Raw genomic sequence first — 24,935 nt, forward strand, 5'->3', positions numbered from 1 at the left:
TGTTTAAAAAAGGTTCTTTAGTTGAACAAGATGGAGTTCCTTTCTTCCATTTTCATCACCTTGTTGGAAGAAAAAGATGAGAAGGTGCTCTGTCTGTGAGGAGATGAACTTCGGAGCTCCAATAGGGGAGCTCTGTCACAATTGTTCTCAGCCTATGGACCGTTGCTTAGCTGGGAGGGGGTTCAGAATCTGGAGATTTGTGGAGGTCTTTGTGTCTTCCAACACCAGCTGATACTCCTCCTGTGATACTGCCACAAGGACATAACAGTTCTCCTCAAGTTAGGGAGGAGTGCCAAGGCCATCTCCAGTCAGAAATCACTGGGGATCCAATTCCCTGAAAACTTTTTTTCCCCCTCCACCTTTAAGAGAACAAGATTCATAGCCCCTTCTCATGTTGTTAAGTGGGTATAAGAATCACATGACACGGAGCCTGGTCTTCCCCTGTTTCCAGCAGAAGGATTTGGATCAGTTCAGGGGGAAGCCTATAGATGGGCTTATTGATGGACAGGTAGAAGTGCGGTTTGGGGTAAATGTCATGGTTTTTATAGTTGACTGTGCCTGCATGTATTGCAAAAATAAAAGGTGCCTCTTAGTCTTCGTTATGCAGGAGATCAGAGTAGATGATCATAGCAGTCCCATCTGGCCTTAAAATATATGTCCTTCTGTATTTCATTTCAACAAGGGGCACATTTTAGGGAATAAGGAGGAAATATTTTGGTGGCAGGTTAATCTTTTAAAAATGGTAGCTGTTTGAAGGGATTTGGAATATTAAAATAAGCCCTAAGGAAGAAGTTTAGAAAGCCAAAGGCAGTGAGGCAGTCAGAAATGTATGAAATTGCACTGTAATTTAGCAAATGGACATCACCTCACTTTAGTGTGTATGCATGTGTATATATATGTATGTATTTGTATGTTACCCTTAAGCTAACAAAGCACCATGTGCCATACCTGTGAAGAGAAAAATCAAACACATGTTCTAACTCCCATTAAAGTGAATGGAATGATTTCCATTGACTCCAGCATGCTCTAAAGCAGAATACAATCTTGAAGTTACAAGAAATAGCTATATAATTTAATATTTATTATAACTCTATAGTCTATTTTAGTTTGTATTGTCTTCTAATTGTTTTTTATTTGCAGTAGAAGGGAAACATGTGGCATTTGGGGCTGATGGAGAGGAGGGAGATACTGATGGTTCTTCAGGTATTCTTAGCGAGAATGCTGAGGACAATGAGAAAGAAGATGAGTTTAGAAAGGTATTTCATTATAAAAAGAGAAAATTTATTAATTTAATAACAAATATTTTCAGAACTGAACAGAAAATGCCTAATTTTTCATAATTGAGTAACTGAAGCCACCACACAACTTCTGAGTGTAGTTCATAAGGTTAAAAATGTCTTATCTTTCAAATAATTTATTATATGCTGCAGCATGGCTTTCATTAACCACATTTTCAGTAAGGGAGCCAGAGAAGTACTGGCTCAGCACCAGCCCAAGACGGGCTGTGTTTTCAGTTGCTGGACACAGGTCTAAGAGCTGTGCTGATGTGTCCATACTGTGCTATGCAGACCTTCTGACTAAGGTCTGCTGCTTGACATGTGTCCAGACTGCAAAGTGACAATGCTTGCACTTGAATCTCAGCAGGACTCAGTTTCTGACTCCCCCTCCCCTCCCCCAGCAGAGTCGTAGTACCTGCATTGTGAGTGCTTGCTGACCAGAGTCAGAATGATTTGTGTGTGAATGGAAGGGGGGCTTGGGCTCAAAACTGAGTCAGAGCCCAGGCTTAGTGTGCTGGGTAGACATATCCATTTAGAGCCTGCTCTTATCAAGGCAAACTGAGTTTTCTCAGGGATTTATCTGTGTGCCCTCTTCCAAGCAGGGTGGGTGTTTGTTTGTTTTTTGTTGGGGGTGAGTGGGGTGGTGGTGGTGGTGGACTATTTCTCTCCTTCTAGCTCTGTCCTAGCAGCAGTTCTGGAAGTGGGAGGATATTTTGGAAGGTTTTCAGAAGACCAAGGGAATTCCTAACATTAATGCTTTCTGTAGCCCAGCATCTCCCACTTTTGTGGTACATATGGGCTATTCTTCTTTGACTGGTTCACATGTATTCCACTCAGATAAGTGCATGCCCAGAGCTGGAGAGTTTTCTGTAGTAACCTGCGTCAGTGTGGTGCATGCACCATGCACTTCCTGGTGGTCCCTTAAATGGCTATTTAAGCGCATCACTGCTCTGACCTCTCTCAGTTCTTTCTCACTTCAAGTGGCCTGAGTCAGAACTCCCTGTGCAGTTTACCTCATGGTTACTATGCAGTGAGGAATTCTCTTTCTATATCTGCTAGTATTGTTAGTTTTTCTAGTGTAGTAATAATTTGTAGTAGTGCATGTAGTTAGTGATAGTTTGGTAACTTTTGTTTTTTAGAAGATAGTGCCTGGTGGCATGCCATCACTGGCTTCAAACAAACAGAGATCCACACATGCTCTGTTTCTTATGCCGTGGTGAGCAGCATATCAGAGAGAGGTGCAGTATTTGTTGTTCCTTTAAAAGGAGAACACAAATCTCTAGAGACTTATGCCTCAAACAGCACCTCAAGCAGCAGGTAATATGATCTTCTTTGGCACTGGGGCCTATGGTTGATCATCCAGCCTCACAACTGGCTTCTGAATGGTAACAAGTCTCAGACAGGCCTCTGACTCAGACTCCTCTCCACAGAAGAGAAGGAATTGATCCTCCTCTACAGGCCTTTCATGAAAGAGAGCCCATAAACTAGACAGGAGCTGTGCCAATCCAAGAGACTTTCCCTCTATCTGAAAGAGAGACTATGAACACTGGTAAGATTCCTCTGGTGCACAGGGTAGAGCCCGGCCTTCATCCCATGTCTCCTTGGTTCCAAGATGGGACTATACCAGTACTGTACCATTGACTCCAACACTGTTACAGGGATGGCAGGTGAGTCCAGTACCAATAGACGTGACTTCAGCACTGGTCCTTTTGGTGCCACCGACCCCACAGGACTTTCAAGTGGCAATTGGCCTGGTTGGCCTATCTGTCACAAGTTTTCCAATGGCACAAGACTATAACTTAAGATCTGCCTTCAGCCATTCTGGTTCCATCCAGTTCTGCAACCTCTACATGCAATCCAAAAATGGTACGAAGTATTTGTTTCCACACAGAAAGACAATAAAAATACTTCCCTGGCACCAACTTCGGTACCACTGTTTACCAGATTGGTACTGTCTCTGACTTTGACTGCTGTGCTGATGCTTTGTCCAGTGCCTCCAGCTTCAGCACCAAATTGGCCATCTGTTTTGATATCAGTACCAATAGAAAGGCTGTTCCTGGCAGTTTCAGGTAATTTGCCACTGCTGTTTGTCCCTCAAATCCCACTCCTTCACTATGATCTGCATATGTTTGAGATGCTTGGACCACATGGTCTCATGTACTTACATATTATTACATTGAGAGGCTGCGTCTGCACATTCTCCAAAGTTGACTAAAGTTGGTCTACCAACTGAATTTTCATTTATTATATAAGTTGGCCAGGGTTCCCCAGATGGCGCTGATGTCCCGGTGTCACAGCCAAGTCATAGGCAGCAAGACCTAGTGATTAGAGTTGGGGTCCACAGTCATGGGACAGGAGACAAGAATCAGCCAGGTCAGGATACAAACTTGAGAGGAAAACCACAAATTAGTAACTAGAGTCATGCCAGGTCAGGATACCAGGGGGTCAGAGGCAGGTGACAAACTGGAGATCAGAACCATGGGTCAAGAGTCAGAATCTGAAGGTTTTCAGGACCTCATGAGATTAGCTGATACTTCAGACATCCCATTAGAGGTAATCCAGAATAAACAGCACAAGGCATTGGACATTCTACAACTCGCTCAGTCAGGTAGGCTAACCCTATCTATTAATGAAGGACTGTTGCTCAGACCATATGACACACTTCTGTATCTATCTCTGAGACCTCCAAATGTGCAGACAGGAAATACCAAGTACCAGTTAAGAGTTACGGATATTTTTTTCAACACCCCACTCACAGAGGTCCTGGGTTGTCCAGGCCATACATGAGAGTCAAAAAACAGCAGACCAGAGAAAAAGTTCCAAAGAAACTGGACCTCTTGGGTTGGAAAGTCTACTTCTCATGAGCCTTCAACTTAGAATAATTAATGATCAAGCACTTGCAAAATATGACTTCCTACTGTGGGACAGACTCCCACCCCAATGGACATGTTCCCTAAGGAATATCAAGAGCAGATAAGATCAACTATGACTGAGGGTCAACTCAAGAGCAGAACAACACTCCAGACAGTGATTGATGTCTCAGATATGGAGACAAGGACCACAGCTATGGCTGTGACAATGAGGCGGTCATCCTGGTTGCAGATTTCTGGCATCCCTTGTGAAGTCCAAGTGACTATAAAGGACTTAGCATTTCAATGGAATGATCTTCTCAACAATATCATTAATGAAGAATTATGTTCTCTGAAAAATTCCTGCATGGCCCTCTGTTTACTGGATGTTCCAGCTCAGAATCACAAGCAATATCAATAACAGTGGCCTCAGTTCTCATTCAGATACAGGCCTCAACAGTTTCAAGAACATCTTTCACTGAGGAAGAGACCATAATTCCACTAAAGGCACTCATTGATCTCCCCCTCAGCAGCCCCACAACAAGGGCAAGTGCCCAGAAACAGTACTGATGTGATTCTCGAGAGCCCAGCTGGAGCATCTATGGATACGTCTCCTTCAGCTCAGTTTGGCAACTGCTTGTTTTATTTCAAGGAATCTTAGCTTGAGATTACCTTTGACCAGTGGATCCTCAAGATTTGTGAACAAGCGGTATCCCATCAAGTTTCAGACTGAGCCCATGTCCTCCTCTCCCCCCTGTCCCAATCTCTCTTCAGGGACCCTTCTTATGAGACACCTTTGCAACAAGAAGTCAACACCTTACTACAGCTGGGAGCAGTAGAGGTGGTACCTCAAGAATTCAGCTGGAAAGACTTTTACTTCCAGATTTCTTTTAATCCAAAAGAAGAAAGGGGGATGTAGACTCATCCTAGACCTTTGATGTCTTAATCTCTTCATTCATAGTTTCAAATTCAGGATGGTTGCCTTAGCCTCTGTTATCCCCACCTTGGATTCTTTGGACTGGTTCATGGCTCTCATCCTGCAAGATGCCTGTTTTCACAGCTCAAAAGTTCTGGCACACAGAACATTTCTACAGTTTACAGTAGAGATATTTGAGTACAAATACAAAGCACTACCCTTTAGCCTGTCCACCATTCCAAGGGTGCTTACCAAAGTTATCACTGTGATTGAAGCCCACCTAAGAAGGCAAGGAATCCAGATTATTTTATCTGCACAACTGGCTGATATGGGGTACACCCCTGCAGCAGTTCACTGGCTCCATTCAAAAGGCTCTAGAACCTCTTTGTTACCCTGGGTCTTGAGGTCAACAGGGCTAGTGTACACAATTGGCTCAGGTATGCACAGATGTTATGTTCTTCTCATCCCTTCCATCAAAGACCCTAATCATGGATGCCTACACCAACTGCAGGTTCAAGGGAAATGGTTGATGCCCAAGACTTTCCTTCACATCAGTATGCTAGAACTCAGAGCTCTTTGGCTGCCCCTCCTATGGAGACTTACCATACCAGTGCCTACAGACAATACCATGGCAGTGCATTACATGAATAGGTGAGGAGGAATCTGGTCTTCCCCTGCAGTGTAAAGAAACCTTGCATCTGTGAACTTGGAGTATTCAGCCTCATATCATCCTGAAAGATTTCCATCTTCTGGGTCTTTGGAACGCTGTGATAGATTGGCTCAGCAGAGACCTCTCAGAAAACCCTGAATAATCCCTCAAACTTTGTCCAAAATGCGTTCCGCAGAAGGGGATACCTGGTGATAGCTCTATACACGACATGCCACAACAACAGATGCCAGAGGTTTTTCTCCAGAGCAGGTAAGAGCCCAGGATCCCTCACAGATGCCTTCCTCTTCCCTTGGACTGCAGACCTCATGTATGTTTTTCTAACAATATCCATGAACTCCAAAGCCTTATGGAAGCTTGGATAACACTCAGATTGTCAATCTGATAGCCTCATCTTGGGACAGGCAGCTCTAGTTCTCAGACTTGATGAGGCTTTCGATTTAGAAGCCAATCACTTAACTGGCCCTGCTTGACTTACTGTTTCAGGACTACTGTCAGGTCCTCCATTCAGACCCAGACTCTACATGTTACAGCCTGGGTGCTGATTGACTGACTTCTGCTGAAAGGAATTGCTCACTGACAGTCCTAAAGTTCTCACTTCAGAGTTGGAAGCCTTCCACAAGACAGATTTACTAATCCAAAGAAGACCTTTCTCCCTGTAGTCTGAACAGCAGCACTTGGCACTTCTGCAAACAATGGTCCCAAATATATTGACCTGTTTACTCCTCACTGAAACAGTCAGATATGTCTCTTATCTTGATTAAGGGTTATCTTCCTGCCAGAGGGCCACATATTATTCTCTCAGTCTACTGTACTGAGATTTCTTAAGGAACTGACTTATGCCTTTCCACCAATCAGAGAACCCCTTGCTCCGTGGGATCTCAGTGTAGTGCCTACTTGCTTAATGGTTCCTCCCTTCAAGCCAATGGCTCCCTGCTGATACTGTCACCTTTCTGTTAAGACATCTTTCCTGTTGGCCATAAAATTGGCCAGGAGAAAAGGGGAAATTCAGGCCCTCCTGGCAGAACCCTCCATACAGTCTTTCACAAGGATAAGATCACCCTGAGGCCTCATCCTAAATTCCTGACTAAAGTTGTCTCAGATTTTCATTTTAATCAATCTATTAATCTACCAGCCTTTCCCCCCAAGACCTCATTCTTCCCTGACCAGAGTAAAATTTCATACGCTAGATGTGGTTAGAACGTTGTCCTTTTACATGGCCAAGATTAGATTAGTTAGACCTCACCAAGACTATTTGTTGTATTTGCAAAATGGAAAGGGGATAACCAGTTTATTCACAGAGACTATCCAAATTGTTTTTGGACTTTATACATTCTTGCTATGGGTTAGTGAAGCAAGATTCACCTGGTCACATAAGGTCTTACTCAACCTGAGTTTAGGCAGCTTCTGCGAGTCTTTGACCAATGTTCCCTTGACTGAGGTTTGTAGAGCGGTGATTTAGAATTCAGTCCATACTTACACCACTCACTATGCCTTGGTATAGGCCCCTAGATCAGATGCAAACATTGGTAGAATGGTCTTTCAATTGATATTTTAGTAGGACCCCTCTTAGACATGTCCAAGAACAGTATATTGCTTGCTAGTCACCAAAAATAGTGTGGATAATCACTCTAGAAGAAAGTACATTTATTTATATCACAGTAACTATGGTTCTTTGAGATGTATTATCTTCACATTTTCCATTACTTGCCCTCCATCCCTGCTAAAGGAGAGTCCTGATACTTGGGATTCTTACTGGCAAAAGAACTGATAGGCAGTTGAGGCCACCCTGCCCTTTATACCCTCAGCTGGTCGCAAGGGCTGGCAGAGTGTAGGAATGGCCCAAAGTACACTGATACCTCAAAATAATCGAATCTCACACACATTGGGTGCCTCTACATCAAGAGTGTAATCTGTGTGGACAATATATCTTGAAGACGTACAGTTCAGGGAAGACATACAGGGAAGACTGATGTTCCAGAATCTCCAAGACCTTGAGGAGAGGAGGTCACAACATCAACAAACAGGCTATGCCAGCCTTTGACCAATCTCCCTGCATCTGAAGGAGGTCTGCTAGTGAGAAGCACTGTGCCAACAGAACATTACTGTCTGGCTTCTTGACTGCAGTTCCAGCTCTTACTGTATGAGAGACCAAAAGACTGAGAACTGATGAGGTTGCAACCCCCTATTATCTTAAGTATCTTAATTTTCCTTTTTCTATTTTTATTAGCCAAGAAACATCTCAACCTTTTATTTTAGGATGTGAAAGTGTAGAATGTACATGCACAGGCCCACCGATAGCAATTCCGGGCCCCAGGGCAGAACAGTCAATGGGCGCTCTTCTGGCATGGCCAGAGCTTCCACAGGCCACCTGGCTGCCTTCGCTACTGCTGATATCACCCCTTGTGCACCTAGGAGCTCTGCAGCCTGCCAGTGCAGTTTAAAAAGGCCCAGGGCTCCTGGGCCCTTTTAAATCACCCAGGCTCCTGGGCAATTTCCCTCTTCCCCCCGTCAGCAGGCCTGTACATGCATCTGTGTCTGAGCATCCATAAAGACCACAAGGGGAAGGCACCAAAACAGGAAAGCTCCCGAAGTTTAAACAGCCCTAAATATTGTCTCATAGAGCACACTATTATGAATAGTTTTATCTTTAAAAGTCTTGATGATAGACTTTAAATTATCTGTAATTTCTGGTAAAATAAGCGTTGCCCAACCTTCCGCTTTTCAAGAGTGTTTCATTAAAACTCTGTATTATAATATCTCTGTTGTGGAGAAGGAGGAAAAGGTTAGCCATCACATAAGAATAGAATTCTAGGAAGGAAGCATTATAATTGGCTTCTCGGGTTGTGGTTTAGACATTAAACGATTTGCTTTCAGTATTAAACTCTTGACCCGCTTTAAACCAAAGATCTGATAGACTTCAGTGTAAAAATCTTTAGTTGGGATTTATAACCAAATGTTCAACCATCTTTTTAGAATCCTCTTTAGAATTTATAAGCATTGATTTTGGTATTAATTTCATTTAATTAATTTGATGATTAAATTTCAATCCAATATTGAATCTAATGTATTGATTTGATTGTTGTAATGTTCCATTTTTAGTTTAATATTACTATTAACAGTTTAGCTTTGATTGTTTTATTGATTTTACTTTTGTTTAAATTTTTAAATAAAATGATATTGAACCACATTTCTTTCAATAATCAATGTCGGTCCAGAACCTTTGAGGATCTTGTTGTGCATTGGTTAGTCAAACTAAAAACCTGACCAACTCCCCATAATTAGTCGTTGGTTCTCAGATGGTGTAAGGGGGGTCCTAAATGTCCCATTTCTCGCTGAGGTAGCATTTCCTGTGGTGTAGCCATTGCAGAAGAAATTTAAAATGCAGGTAAAACTATTTCAGATAATTAAAATGCGATTTTTTTTTAAATGTAACTTCATTGAGTGACTCAGAATAATTTTCTCTCCTTTATTTTACCTTCTCCAATTTACTTCTTTTACATTTCTTTTTGATTATATTCATACAGGATCTAAATATTTTTATTTGTTGCAGGAATGTAAAGAGGTAGTTGCATATTTCAGTCATCAGTTACTAGACAGTCTGTTGAAAGCCACCCGGCTATCTTTGGATACTCTTAAAAAAAGAATGTTTGTTTCAAGGTAAGTTGCAAGTGAAGTAGTACTTCAGTAAAACAGCTTAGAGAGTAATACTGAGGTAGTATTATGAATATCCATTTAGTTTCTTTATCTTTATTATCAAGAATTTATATGAAAGACTAAGGGGAAAATGCATTTATGTTAATTGATTGTAATTCATTTCTTCTAGTACCAACAGATGCTACGTCCTTTTTCCATGAAACAAAGCCTTCTACCTTTTAATATACCTTCCTGTTTTCAATAGAAAAAATAAGGGGTTTTGGCAGTGTAACATATTTCAAATTCATTATTTTTTTTTTGTTTTTTCTAGTGGCACTCACAATACACTAGGTGGTTTCCGGAAATTAGAGAAAGAATTAAACTTGCTTTACATAGCTCACATTCTAACAACGGACAGACAGATTAACAAAGGCTTTTTCCTTCAATCATTCAACCAGGATTTTCCTTCAATCCTAAGGAAGGTCATCTGGTGACAGTTTTCATAGCAGATGTATCTGTGAATGCCATGTGCTTTGACTTTAGAACAGTGACCTCAAACTCTGAAGCCAAGTGCTAGATCTCACTTCATCCATAGATAGTAAACAAACACTCTCTGCAAATATTTTGTGCTTCCAAGTTCAAAGAATCCCTGCTTTTCTGAGAAAAGATGGTGAAACAATTGTGGCTTACAATGCCCCAACCCAAACAGTTGCTTCCTCTCTCAGCCAACAAACCAAGAAGAGAATAAAAGTTTTCCTCAATGCAGAGTCACTCCTTTTCCTCATACTCAGGGCAAAGATACCAGAGAAAGGAGAACACTTGTAGTGTTTTCTTGGATTGCAGATGCAATCCTTGGAGTAGAGTCTAGGATTCTAAGACTAGAGTTATCTCAGATGCCCCCTAGACATGGCATCAACTATCCACAGAGATTTGGGTCAGTTCTGTATTAACAGCAGACACTTTGGGGAAACTGTCCTTGCTTAGGAAATTGGTCCTACCCCATTTCATGCAACAAAATATGGGAAATATCCCTTTGGAAGAACTGGAGTTGTTCAGTGAAAAGACACCACTCTAGAAATTAAAGGATTCCTGATCAATCCTGGTCTGTATACCAATCTTCCTGTGGAAGACCCTTTTCCATTTTCAACATAAGGGCCAACAGTAATAGTAGACTATAGCTTGGTCCACAGGTTCCTCAATGAGACAGTTGTTTACTAGAAGATAGAGGTCTAGACATCAGAAAAAAAAAGTCTTTATGTGGTTCAATTTCTGAATCTTCCTCAAAGAAGCAAATCTAAGGGCACTCTTGAATTTTCTAAACTTACAGATTTTAATTTCCCTTCCATTTCTTCTGGAGGAATCACTATTTTTTTCATGATGGCATGGAGTTGAACCTCAGACAAATGGATTTTGGAAATTCTCTGACAAGCAGGGTGATCCTTAGGATTTATAGGGCTCTACGCAGTATTATTAAACTGGTGTCCCTATGCCCGATGGTAGCCCGAGCTCACAGCCCGTGTGTGCCTATGTTGCATATGCCTGAGGACGGCCCTGCTGACAAGGTTGTGTCACCTGGCCACTGCCTACCTTCAGAGATCTTCCCATTGCAGACATATATAAAGCAGCTATTCTTCACATTTTTATAAAATATTTTTGCTTGGGTTTGGCTTCAAGTTTCAGGCTTCCCATACCCAAAATTTATTTCCAAGGTAGGGAAGTCCAAATTCTCGCTGTAGCCCTACCACCACTGCCAAGAAAACAAAAATGTTCAGGATGTGGTTTTTCTTTATTTGGCCAATTTCCTTTCAATAGTTTTTTTCTTTCTAATTGCTGTCTCCTCCTACAGACTTTAATATATCTAGTTTCTTGTGCTGGATGTTTAAGAGGTGTCTTATCATTCTTCTTCGAGTGATTGCTCATATCCATTCCATGTAGGTGTGTGTGCGCCGCGTGCACGTTCGCCGGAAGACTTTTACCCTAGCAACTCAGTGGGTCGGCTGGGCGCCCCCTGGAGTTGCGCCACCATGGCGCCGGATATATACACCAGCCGACCCACCCACTCCTCAGTTCCTTCTTACGGCCCGTGTCGGTCGTTGGAACAGTGGAGCGCGGCTTAGCCGACCTCCACTTCCCTAGCTACTCGTAGTTTCGTTAAGTATATAGTCAGACGTTTATAGTTGTAGTTAACTTTATTTGTTTGTAGTATAGTATAGTGTATTTATTTCACAGGGTTCAGGGTTTATCCCCTTCCCCTAACCCGGCGCCGGGTCCGATGCCCGGTCCACAGGGTTTTATAATGCTCGGCCGGCCACAAGCCGATGCCGACAAGAGATCCTCTCCTAAGTGCCTCGAGGAATCTCACCTCATAGATAAGTACCGCATTTGTGAGGCCTTCAATCCGAGAACAAAGGGGAGCGGGACTTTCGTCCCAAACAGCTCCTGAGGGAGGCAGCTCTTGCTCCTCTGCTCTCGGCACCGAGCGCCGGTTAATCTTCAAGGAGCACTCCCTCGGCACCGGATCGCCGGTACCGCTAAGGCCTCTCGGCGCCGACTGTCGCTGGCTCCGACGTCCACTCGGCCTGGAGGATGAAGAGGCACAATATCCTTGCTGCGTCCGAGCCGCCTGCTCCGCAGCCGAGCGCTATGCTCAGTTGGATCGCCCGGCACCGATGTCTGCCACGGCACCGACAATATCCGCACCATTAACTCCGGCCAGGCAAGAGCCGTCGAGTCCGGTGCTGGAAAGCTCCCCGGTGCGGACCATGGTCGAGCTCGCTATGAAGCTGCGTCCGAGCCGCCTGCTCCGCAGCCGAGCGCTATGCTCAGTGGTATCGCCCGGCACCGATGTCTGCCGCGGCACCGACGATATCCACACCATCAACTCCGGCCAGGTAAGAACCGTCGAGTCCGGTGCTGGAAAGCTCCCTGGTACGGACCGTGGTCGAGCTCGCTTGAAGCTGTGTCCGAGCCGCCTGCTCCGCAGCCGAGCGCTATGCTCAGTCGGATCGCCCGGCACCGATGTCTGCCGTGGCACCGACGATATCCGCACTGTTAACTCCGGCCAGACAAGAGCCGTCGAGTCCGGTGCTGGAAAGCTCCCCGGTACGAACCGTGGTCGTGCTCGCTGTTAGGCTGCATCTGAGCCGCCTGCTCCGCAGCCCGAGCGCTCTACTACGTCGCACTGCCCAGCACCGGTACCTGCTGCGGCACCGACAGTATCAGCACTGTAGACTCCGGCCACACAGGAGCCGTCGTGTCCAGCACCTGAACGCTCCCTGATGCGAGCTGTGGTTGTGCTCACTATTCCCTCTACGCAGGACACATTTCCACAGCGAGGGTGTTAATGGCAAGGGCAGAACCTGCGCTGCTTTAACCCCCGGTACCACCGGTGCGGGTTATATTGTCTATCGGCGAGCCTGTCTTGCTCACGCCACCCGGCATCGGCACCACAGAGCGGCACCGTTCACGATCGCAGTCCCGCAGATGTTCTCGGTCCTGTCGCCAAGCCCGGTGCCGGCACCGTTCACGGTCATGGCACCGTTCCCCATATTGGTACCGGTCGTACCCGCGGCACCGATCAGCGGCCCGTTCCCCGACCGGGTATATTCGGTGCAGATCCAGCTCCCGGCACCGCTCCAGGCACTGGACTCACGTAGCCACTCCCGGCATCGAGCCTCGAGATCTCGGCCAGCCTCCTGGCATCGCTCCAGTCGCAGGTCCCATCCTCGCTCCCGGTACTGGTAGGCTTCACGGTACCGATTCCTGGTGCCGCGTCGAGCGCCATGAGCTGGAGAGGGAGACTCCGCTCAGGGCTTTAACTTCTCCATGGCCATCCATTCAGATGTGCACACCAGAGTCTTCCGGGTGTTCCAGGACAGGACCCTGAACCCCATCAGTGGCTGCCCTGTACATCTTGGGCGTGCTACCTGTGCTCCCATCGTGCTCTGTTCCGTCAGAGCACTGGGTACCAGGGGCGACAGTTAGTCGTCCCCCTCCAACCGGTACGGTGGGAGTCCGGTTCTGCCACCGGATTCCCACATCCCAACAGTTCAGCAGGTCGTCCAGGAGCGTGAGCCCACACAAGACCCACTTGCCCCGGTTTTTCGTCTGCCCCTCCCCAGATGAAGCGGTGGCAGAAGCGTACTCCTTGGGCCCTCCCCTAATCGGCCTGGGGGCCCATCAGGACCTCCCGAGACGGGTGGCATTCACTATGAATCTCCAAGTGGCCACTATCCCGCCCGTAGGCACGGGAGTCGAATGCATGTGCATGGTATTCTCCTGGGGCTACGGGCACCTATATGTACGTCTTTCCCCCTGCTCCCTTGTCATCTAGTGGGAGACTTTACGGAGTCGGGTTCTCAGATCTCCCGTCAAGAGTTTGATGCCCTCCTGGAAAAAGGGCTCAAAGTGGCGAGAGCTTCCCTCCACACCTTGTTGGAGGTAGCGGACTCCACAGCCTCGGCTCTGCCCTCGGGTGTTGCCACGAGGTGCATTTCATGGCTCCAGTTATCAAGCCTTCCATCGCAGCTGCTGCACACTATACAGGACTTGTCCTTCAACGACAAAGGCCTGTTCTCAAAACTGGCCCTAGGCTGCAAGGCCCAAAGGACAGCGAGGTCACTATGCACTCCCTCTCGGCGTGTACATGCCAATGTCTCACCGCCGACCTTTCCGCCAGCCTTACCGTCCTTACCCTGCGCCTGGAAAACGACAGGGCTTTGCCAGCAGGCGACGCTGAGGCAGTCGTAGGAGTTGGTGGAGACTCCCTAGGGACCAAAATCAGAGTCCTCCCAACCACCAATTGGGCAGAAGCCTATCCCTCCTCTTCCCTCTTAGGGACCCCTCTCACGAGCAATTCCTCTTGCAAGAGGTGCGGGCGCTCCTCACCATCGTAGCTATAGAGGAGGTTCCATGGTCGAAAGGGGCATACGTTTTACCCCCACTAGTTCCTGATCCCCAAGGTGAAGGGAGGTCTCAGACCTATCCTAGACCTGCGGGAACTCAACCAGTTATGATATACCTGGAGTTCCGCATGGTATCCATGGGGACCGTCATCCCATCCTTGGATCCCGGAGACTGGTATGCCGCCCTCGATATGAAGGGCGCGTATTTTCCCGTCGCCATTTATCCTCCGCTCAGAAGGTACCTCCGGTTTGTGGCCAACCGTCATTTACAGTTTACGGTCCTCCCGGTCGGCCTCTATACAGCCCTATGTGTATTCACAGTGTCTGCCTGTAGTCGCCGCCCACTCCGCCACCGTCAGATACACGGTCTCTTTGTCTGGACGCTTGGCTCATTCCAGGGACCACCGAGGCCCAAGTTACCACTCCTGTGGGCGTCGACGAGGTCCTATTCCTGCGTTTAGGCCTGAGAATCCACATAGCGAAATCCACCCGGATTCCCACTTAGGGAATACACTTAACTGAGGCCACCCGGGACTTCAGTATCGCACAGCCTGCTTACCTACGCCTTGCTTTCACGCGATGGTAACCATTGTACAAGGTTTACAGACCTTCCCGGCATCTTTGGCTTGAACTTGCCGAGGTTTTCTGCGCCACATGGCTGCCTGCACGTGCATGACCTAACATGCCAGGCTTCGCCTCCGTACACTTTAACCGTGACTCACATCAGTGTACCACACGGCCAGAGACAGCATGGTCATGGTCGCCTCGATCCCCCCGAGCGTCCTAGGCTCCCTCGATTGGGGGTCGACGCCCTCCCTGATGTGTGCAGGGGTGCTGTTCCATCCTCCTCACCCTCGGCGTCCCTCCGGATGGACGCCCCCATCTCTTGACTGCGGTGCTCACTTGGGTTAGTTTCCCACTCCAGACCTTTGGTTGGCTCAACAGCTGCCCTTGCATATCAGTGTCCGGGAGTTGAGAGCAGTCTGCCTTGTCTACCAGGCACTTCAGCAGCACCTACGAGACTTTTGTGTCTCAGTGTTCACAGGCAACACAACGGACACCCATTGCATAGACAAGCACGGAGGAGCACGGTCCTCCTCTCTTTGCAGGGAGCTATCCAGCTCCGGGACTCCTGCACAGCTCAATTGACGGACCTGGTAGCGCCCTTTCTCCTAAGGGTCCGGAACTCTCTGGCGGATCGCCTTAACAGTTCCTTCCGGTCTCTCAAGTGGTTGATTCCTCTGGATGTTATCCATTACATTTCTGGAACTTCGCTCTCGCGGGAACGAAACGAGAGACAAGTTCTGCTCATGCCAAGGCCTCTCCCAGGACTCGATCTTGGCTGTTTTTTTGATGCTGTAGATGAGCCGTCTGCCGTCCGCTTTCCCACCGCTTCCGCTGGTTCGCAAGGTCCTGCTAGCACTCCGCAGGGACAGAGCGCATCGGATCATGATCGCTCCAGCGTGGTCCAGGCAGCACTGGTACACCAGGTTGCTAGACCTGTCGGTAGCCATCCGATTCCCCTGCCTCTTTGCCCAGACCTCATGACGCTGGATCACGGCAGACTTTACCACCTAGACCTGCAATCCCTGCACATCTCCGCATGCCTGCTGCGGGCCTAAACCGATCCGAGTTACATTGTTCGGCCTCAGTCCTACAGCATTCCCCGGGGTGGTAGGAAGCCTTCCACTCGGTTAACGTATCTGCCCAACTGGCAGTCTTTCTCTTGCTGCTACGAAACACAATATTTCCCCCACACAGGCTCCGAACTATTTCCTCTGGGATTGCCTATGATCTTCCAACAGCAGCGCCTGGCACAGTTCATCATTAAGGGTGCACTTGGCAGCCGTCTCTACCTTCCTTCCAAGGGAGAGTGGCCGCTTCATATTCTCGCACGCTGTGGTTTCTACGTTCCTCAAGGGCTTGGGGTATTTATGCCCCCGAGTTCACCGCCCCAGCAACTCATGGGTCTTCAACCTGGTTATAAGCAGACTTATGCCTGCTCCATTCGAGTCACTGACAGCATGCTCGCTGAGGTACCTGTCCTGAGAGACAGTTTTTCCTTGTAGCCTTTGCATCGGCTAGGCAAGTCTCCGAGCTTCAGGCTCTCACAGTGGACCCACGGTGCACTATGTGGCGTAAGGACGAGGAGCGGTTGTGACCACGTCCAGCCTTCCTCCCTAAGGTGCTGTTGACCTTTCATATCATCCGGGATATCTTCCTTCCGGTCTTCTTTCTGAAGCCCATTCATCGCGACGGGAGCACATCTGCCCTCCCTAGACGTCCGTAGGGTGCTCGCTTTTTATGTCGAGCGGGCGAGCCCTTTTGTACGCCCCCAACTCTTCGTTGTATTGGCAGACTGGATGAAAGGCCTCCTGTGACTTGGCCCATGTTCCGTCGAGCCACCTTACTGCTCGTTTCACCAGGGCTCAGGCTTCTTCTGCTGCCTTTCCGACTCACATACTCTTCCCGGGCTATGTCGTACTGCTACCTGGTCCTCGATCTGGACCTTTGCTCTTTGGTCTCCTGTCCAGAGATGATGCAGCCTTTGGCTCAGCAGTTTGCATTCTGTAACATCTCACTCCGACCCCACCGCCTACGTAAGTCTTGGGAATCACCTACATGGAATGGATATGAGCAATCACTCGAAGAAGAAAAGACGGTTACTCACCGTTGTAACTGTTGTTCTTCGAGATGTGTTGCTCATATCCATTCCAAACCCACCCTCCTTCCCCACTGTCGGAGTAGCCGGCAAGAAGGAACTGAGGAGTGGGTGGGTCGGCTGGTGTATATATCCGCCGCCATGGTGGCGCAACTCCAGGGGGCGCCCAGCCGACCCACTGAGTTGCTAGGGTAAAAGTCTTTCGGCGAACGTGCACGCGGCGCGCACACACCTACATGGAATGGATATGAGCAACATATCTCGAAGAACAACAGTTACAATGGTGAGTAACCGTCTTTTGTGCTTATTGCAGCTTTGTCCATTTTGGGGGGTGAGGCGGGACATGACTCATGCTTTTGGCTACAAAGTGAAATCTTGGCCCCATTGTAGTCGATAGGAGTTTTGGCTTTTACTTCAGTGGAGCCAGAATTTCAGCACAGGTACCCTGCAGAGAAGGAATCTTGAGAGAAGGAAATTACGTAGTAGTTTTTCTGGTTCACTAAATATATCATCTTGAAGAATTCTCACTCACCTAGCCACTACATTTTAGAATTTGGAAACTGTCTGTTCTTCTTCAAGTGCTGTCCCTGTGGGTGCTCCACTCCAGGTGACGCCATTGCATTTTAGAATTTGGAAACTGTCCGTTTTAAAGTGTCCTGATTCTTGCAACTTGTTTTCATTTTTTTTGTCTTTGGAGTATGTTTTTAATCATGTGTTGATCATTTTATATTGGTTTATCATCCTGGCAATTTCACTTTCCACCCTATTGAAGGACCTGATTGAAATGCTTGGTGAGCAGATTTCATAATTTTGAGGAGTCGTCCATCACACTTAAACAAGTACTGACTGGAAGGCTCTAAGGGCAGTGGCTAGGTCCAGGGTGACACGTGACTATCTTTGGTGGGGACGGTGGTGCTCTTGGCTGCTACCACTACCCTTAGACATTAAAAACTTTTAGAACTAGGGCATTCTGTCTGTCCTGTGTTACAGAGCTGAGATCCTGGGGTGAGAATTCTCCAAAATGATTTCAGAGATGCCTAATTTCAAGGGAAGTAATTTCCTTTTACAGTAACTCAAATGATGATGGCATTATAATTGAAAAGTTTTATGGTGAAGTATATATAATATATTTCAATTTTATTTTCAGCACCAGCACCTTTGGACGAACAGCTTTTTTTGCTCAGGCAAGCAAATCTGAAGAGGTTGTTTCTTTCCTAAAAGCTGAAGTGCATCTTGCTATTCCTAATGTGGTAAGCAATTTGTGATATTATATTCAGCAAAGTAAGAAGATGCTATCTAAGAATTACATTTCCATATCCCCACTTGTGAGATGTGTGATACCTGTGCTGACCTTGAAGCCATCTAAAAGAACAGTGACTGCTGGGGCAAGGCAGGTGTCCCCTTGGTAAAATGTATTCACAGCCTGACATCCTCAGTTCCCTCTTACAGTGGCCAGCTGCTGGGATCAGAACCATTTATATAGTGTAGTATTTGTCAGCAACTATATTTCAAATTTGTTCATTTCTGGTTTTTTTATTGTTGTATTTGGCTGTTAATTTCTCCCTTATTTTTGGTGTTTGAAATGTTAGATTGGTTCTGTTTTATATTGACGCTTTGGCTGTTTTATGACTTCAGCCCTTGGTGTGGTTATGTGATTGTGTTGATAGTTTTTGTGTTGTGGTGTTTTTGTCATAGCCAGCATTTGGAAAGGCACATCACCTCACTTGTATTGCGAACAATGGGAAGTGGTGATCATTTGGAAAAAGAGAAATTCTTCATAGGTTTCTCTGAAGATTTTATGCACCAGCCTGTGCTAACAAATAAACGTTGTTATGAAAATTAATGGCAAAAATTGCCATTAATACTAAATACTTCTTTTCAAAAGTAATTCGTTTCACCAGATCTATTTAACAGGGAAGGTAGATGAGAGTAGCAAATGAGGGAGTGTGCATGTGGGTTTACATAGGGATTCATGAGGGAGGTGAAGACAGGAATATGAGTATACAGGGAAGTGCAACAAGTAGGTGGAATTTGGAGGAAAGGAGGGAAGGGATATACTCTCTAGCTGCTTTGCAGTGATCTGGCAAAACAAAGTGACTTTAAATCCAGCATAACTGGCCAATATATTCAGGCTGTTTTATGCTACTCTAGAGTGGCATAAAGCAGCTGGAGCATACTGCTGAATCTAGCCATGAGAGTTATATATTTAAAACGTCATTTGAGATTGATACTACATATCTTAAAATCTCTAGAAGTGTCACATGGTAGCATTCTTATATAGTGTTAATATATGAAAACTGTAATTAAAACCAAAAATTTACATTTTCTGACAAAAACTGTGTTGAGATGGAGTTAAATACATTACAGGGATGTTGTAATTATCCCCAAACCAAACGTTCTTCTTTGAGATATTTTTGGAAAAGGATCTTACTTCAAGGTGCATGTGTGCTCCATGAACATGAGATTTTTTTTTTTTGACCAGCAGTGTCCATTGGGGTTGCACCTGCACCCTACATATTCTGATACACCCCCTTAGGGCATAAAGGATGGGCCCATATAGGATGTCCCCCACTTCTTTTTTTTATCACTCATGGCAGCTGAGATGGAACTTAGGATGTATCCACCTGCTTCCCCACAATCCTTTATTATAGATTCAGTGTTTTGTATAGTAGTTAGGTATTTATTACTAGTTATGCTTATTTTGTTTTATTTTTATATAGCCAAAACCCACACATTTTTATTAGGTTTTAGTTAGGCCCAGAGCCTTCTCAACACCAAGACTTTCAGTCTAATGGCAGAAGCTAAGTCCCCAGGCTTTAAATCTTGACCACCACCTTCAAGTGCTTGACTATATATATTTCACTGTTGGTGTGCATGCACCCAATGCACCTAAGTTCAGATTCTTTTGGCCAGCAGTGTCCGTTGATTCCAAGATTCTGACTTGTGTCTGTCTATACAGCTGGCTCACAGGAAGTACATGTGATTCCTAGTAGGAAAGACTTACTATCAGTACAGGTTCTACCCTTTGTAGAATTGCACTGAGTATTCACCAAGGGCCTTGAAGTGGTGGCAACACATTTAAGAAAGTGAGGCACACAAATTTACCCATATCTCAATGACTGGTTGATCACAGAGAAATCACCCATAAAGTAGCACAGTTCAAACATTCTTCAGTCTGTTCTCACTGGAGTTCAGAATAAACAAGGCCCACATTCACTATAACCCTTATCATAGAATACATAGGGATGCTGCTGGATTCAAAGTCAGCAAAAGTGTATTTCCTATGGTAAAGATTCCAGACAGGGCTGGTGCTACCATTTAGGCCAACTAGGCGGCTGCCTAGGGCACCAACATTTGGGGGCGTCAAAAAGCGGCGCCCCCAATTTTTTTTTAAAGCCTTTCAGTGGCCGCTGTGCTGGGAGGGAGAGGGAGTCTGAACCGCCGGCAGGCAGCCCAGAGGTTCCCCTGGGTCAGCGCACTGCTGCTGGCAGGCAGCCCGCCCAGGGGTTCCCCTGGGTCAGCACGCTGCCACCGGCAGCCAGCCCAGGGTTCCCCTGGGTCAGGGCGCCGCCACCGGCAGCCAGCCCAGGGGTTCCCCTGGGTCAGGGCGCCACCGCCAGCAGGCAGCCCAGGGGTTCCCCTGGGTCAGTGCGCCGCTGGCGGCAGGCAGCCCGCCCAGGGGTTCTCCTGGGTCAGCGCACCGCTGCTGGCAGGCAGTCCAGGGGAACGTGCACCGCCGCCAGCAGGCAGCCCAGGGGTTCCCCTGGGTCAGCGCGCCGCCGGCAGCCCAGGGGTTCGGGCTGCCAGCGACGCACTGACCCAGGGGAACCCCTGGGCTGCCTGCCGGCGGCTCAGACTCCCTGTCCCTCCCAGCGCAGCGGCCGCTCCATCCCATGCCATTCTTCTCATTGCTGGCAGTGGTGCCGGTGGCTGGGCAAAGCTCCGCAGCTCTGCTTAGCGCATGTGGCACAAGCCCGGCGACAGCCAACAGCAGGGCTTCTGGAGCAGAGGTGAGCTGGGGTGGGGAGGTGCTGGACGTCTCCCCGGGGGTGGTGGGGAGCTGCCACAGGAGGTGGCACCTCAGGGCGGGGGGGGGGAGCTGCCACGGGGGGGACGTCTCAGGGCGGAGCTGCCGCAGGGCTTGGGGGGCGGGGGCGCAAGGTGACAGTTTCGCCTAGGGCGCGAAACTTTCTTGCACCGGCCCTGATTCCAGACCATAGTGGACTTCATTACCCAGTTACAGGCTCACCAAAACATCAGCAAGGGTGTGCCTCAGGCCTCTGGGACACATGGTCTCCTGAACCTACATGACACAATTTGCTAGACTTCACCTATGTTCCATAGAGGGGTAGTTAAAAATCAATGTATTTTCCCAGAAAGAATCACATGGACATGCAAGTGACACTTGCAAATGATGTTATCTTCTTATTAGACGGGCAGAAAGACCCACATCAAGTGGAAAAGGAGTTCACTTGTCCTGGCTTCTGTCTACCAAGAATCTAGTGACAGATATGCCTCCATTCAAGGATGGGAAGCTCACTCAGATTACCTATAAATAAAAGACTTCTGGTAGTTTTATTGTATTATTTCAATAGAACTACCAGTTTTAGGAAGTCATTTTGGTTATTTGTTACACTATGACCTTTATGATTCTTAGTATATCTGCTCAGACTCTTTCCAGGAGTGTTAAACAATGTATCATTTAATGTTATGAGTAAGCTGTAGTCCCTGTGCCACCTATTGTAAGGTTTCTTTGTACTAGGGCAGTGACAGTGTCTTTTGCTTGCCTTAAACATGTTTCTATTGAAAAAATCTGTAAATCTGCTCCTTGGAAGTCAGTCCATATCTTTAATAAATATTATGCTTTGAATTTGCCTTCAAGAGCAGATTTAGATTTGATGATGCTTCAAACTTTATTTAATTAGGACTCTGTTCCACATCCTGAATTTTCAGCACTGCTTGCCATGAATCCAACAAATTTAATAAATGTTAAATTTAAAAGAAATGCAAACATATTGAGATATGGAAATGCACATTTAGGGTACCCAGACTACCTTAACTCTGCCCATAGATACCATGGGAGTGGGTGGGGAGGAGGAGGAGAAAAATCTGTGTCTTTAAAAATACATTTAATCGAATCTGGGACCAAAAACATGAATATGCCTTAATCATAATTGTATGATTATTGCATTGTGACACTACAGAACATTTTCAGAAAAGGTCTTGCTCCTGGTAATGATGCTGAGGAAGTTGAGGTAAGCTTTGCAAATCCAGAAGTGAAGGTTTTTGAACCTGTATCTATCTTTGTCAGCTCCTTCAAGGATTCCAGCCAGGAACCTTGGATAATTCAGCTTCTCTCATGGCTACTCCTGAATTAGAAGGGCCTGAAGCTTAGTCTGTCAGTCTTTGCAATACATAGGTGTGAAGGTCTGACAAATCTCACACTGGTTGGGGGGATGAACTTCCTCCAGACAGAATAGGTAGCTGGAGAGGACACCCAACTTCAGAAATATTTCTGGGCAGGCAGTGCAATCCTTTAATTTTTGGGGTGGGGGGGGGTGTCAGCACCAGCAATGGCACTGCGTAGTTGGACACAAGAAAGGTAATATTTTGTGGCTGGCAATAGGGCAATGTTGCATATGTCCATCCCTGGGTAAAACAGGAGCTCGGGACAATTGTGATTCAGAGGAGTGCTTCTGAGTCACAATCGTTTTGAGCTTCTACGGGATGGCACAGCTATGCAACACCCTTAGCAGGACTATGATGAAAGGCTCAATGTAGCCCTTGGAAAATTAGGTTATGGTGCATTTATTTAAACAACATTTTTTATATTTTGTGTAGGTAATGGTTCCTAGTTTAGATGATATTCAGCAAGTCATCAATCGCATGATCCAATTAACACTGGAAGTAAGTCGTGGAGTCGCACATTGGGGACAGCAACACTTACAAAAATCGAGTATATTACTGAACAGAAATGTACCTATTGTCTCTTCATCACCCAGTATGGTAGCAGGGAAAGCAGCCAAAAAAGAAGAAAGTAAGGTTTTTTGCATACTTTAACTTTTTTCTTCTAATAAAATGTCTTTGCTTCTGAATATTTCATGATTATTCTCACTTGGTTTGAAAGGAACCTAGTGTGTATTCTTTTGGATTACCTTACCTATTTTTACTTTAATTTAGACAGTTGTATTTAACAGAAGTGGCTATTCCAAACTCATGAAAGTAGTAGGAAACTACGCAATAATCAGATAAACTATTGCATAATATAAATATTGTCACAGTATAAGTTTCCCCTTTAATCTCAAGCAACATAAACTTGTTAGTGTTACCTTTACGTACTGCTCCTACTTTCTTAGTACCGAAGAATGTAGCCCATCATGTTATTGGGTACAATAAAAAGTTATGCAAACTTCATTCACTGGACGGTTAATAAGGGAAAGAGTGGCAGTGCTGTTATTAGGATTCAGGTCACTGACATTACAATTGAAAGATTTCATTATTATCTGCATTCCTAAAGTGGACATATGCAGAATAATTACCAGCATTATTAAGAGAGAGGAAGGATGCTAGAGTGGTTAGGGCACTAGGTATGATTTACGAGACCTGGGTTCAGTAACCTGCTCCACCACAAGCTTTCTGTCTGTGCTTCAATTCTGCAACTGTAGTATATGCATCTGTATATATATGCATCTGTAAATACAGGATAGCAGTACTTCTGTAACTCACAGGAGTGTAGTAAGGATAAATACATTAAAGATTGTGGGATGCTTGGATGCTGAGGTGATGGTGGCCATATAAGTAACTTAAATAGGCAACTAGATTGTCATTTAATTCACAAGGGGCATATGTTGCACAGAATATTAAGAGTTCAATTAATATGCCATGATATGAGAGAATGTAGGGATGCATAAAGCATTACTTGCAGGGCTGGCCTTAGGGCAGGGCAATGTGGGTGCCCACCCAGGGTGCTGTAGCCAGGAGGGCACTGTGATGCATAGGCCAGGGGATTGGGCTTCCCCTCGCTGCCTGCGGGGTGCAGCCTGGCATGGAGCGTTGCATACGCTTCCCTGCTCCTGAGTGGAGGCCACCTACTCACTGCCCCACGTGGTTTCCCAAGCTGGTTCCAAGTTCTGCCTCTGCACTCTGCGACTTCTAGCCAGATCCTTTCCTCCTTTCTCCCCCTTGATTGTCCCAGCCCTGCTGTTCCTCTTTTCATGGGTGGCCTGAATGAAAGCCATTCAGCCTAATGGAATGTGAGTGTGGCGTCTCGGCCAGCCAATGGGAGCTGGAAGTTGCTGGCCTCTTCTAGATTGGGATGGGAAGGGAAGGATCTGGGAATTAAAACTGCAGAGTAGAGAGATCAGTAAGTCTTACGGGGTCCTGACCCTGTGCTCCAGGTTCCAGCCTCCTACAGCTGCCAGGGAACCCCCTCTCTATGCCCCCATCTCCCAGCCCTTCCAGCTCCTGAGGCCCCTTCCCTGTGCCCCCAGCTCCTAGTCCCCCCCCAGCTCCCAGGAGACCACTTCCTGTTCCCCCAGCTCCCCCATCTTCCAAGGGACCCCTCCCTGTGCCCCCAGCTTCCAGGGGCCCATCCTGTGCCTCTACGTCCCAGCTCACCCAGCTCCCAGGGGCCCCTCTCTGTGCCCCAAGAGCCTGGGGGACCCCTCCCTGTGGTCCCAGCTCCCAGGGACCCCTTCCTATGCCCCTAGCTGCACCTCCCCTTTGGCTGCCAACCCTCTGGGGCTCTGGCAGAGCAGCTGGATGCCGTGCTGAGTGGGAGAGTTTTGGAGGTGCAGGAGAAATACAAGACTGCCCCAGAGCCCTCCCACCCTGTAAGAGTGCAGAAGACCGCCTACTGCATTGTCTTGGCTGTCTTGCTCAATGACCAAATGAGGGAATCCCTGTGACACTTGCGGGGGGAGTCAAAGTGACTTCTGTGGGGTTTCCTATGATGCCCATCACTGTGGCATCCAGATGTGAGTCACTGCAGGAAAGGATTAGCCATATGTGTGGATAATGTGGGC

At 46.7% G+C, this 24,935-nt stretch overlaps 1 protein-coding gene across 1 annotated transcript in view; it reads left to right on the plus strand.

Annotated features, from left to right (window-relative positions):
• The window catches only part of DNAH8 (dynein axonemal heavy chain 8), a 594,173-nt gene that overhangs the window by 230,383 nt on the left and 338,855 nt on the right, over positions 1 to 24,935 (plus strand). The window contains exons 24-27 of the mRNA XM_045010583.1: positions 1,141 to 1,256; positions 9,263 to 9,369; positions 18,059 to 18,161; positions 22,753 to 22,948. Coding sequence (XP_044866518.1) covers positions 1,141 to 1,256; positions 9,263 to 9,369; positions 18,059 to 18,161; positions 22,753 to 22,948 — 522 coding nt within the window. The remainder of the gene's footprint in view (positions 1 to 1,140; positions 1,257 to 9,262; positions 9,370 to 18,058; positions 18,162 to 22,752; positions 22,949 to 24,935) is intronic.

This window comes from Mauremys mutica, chromosome 3, assembly GCF_020497125.1.
Source record: "Mauremys mutica isolate MM-2020 ecotype Southern chromosome 3, ASM2049712v1, whole genome shotgun sequence".
NCBI classification, from domain to species: Eukaryota; Metazoa; Chordata; order Testudines; family Geoemydidae; genus Mauremys; species Mauremys mutica.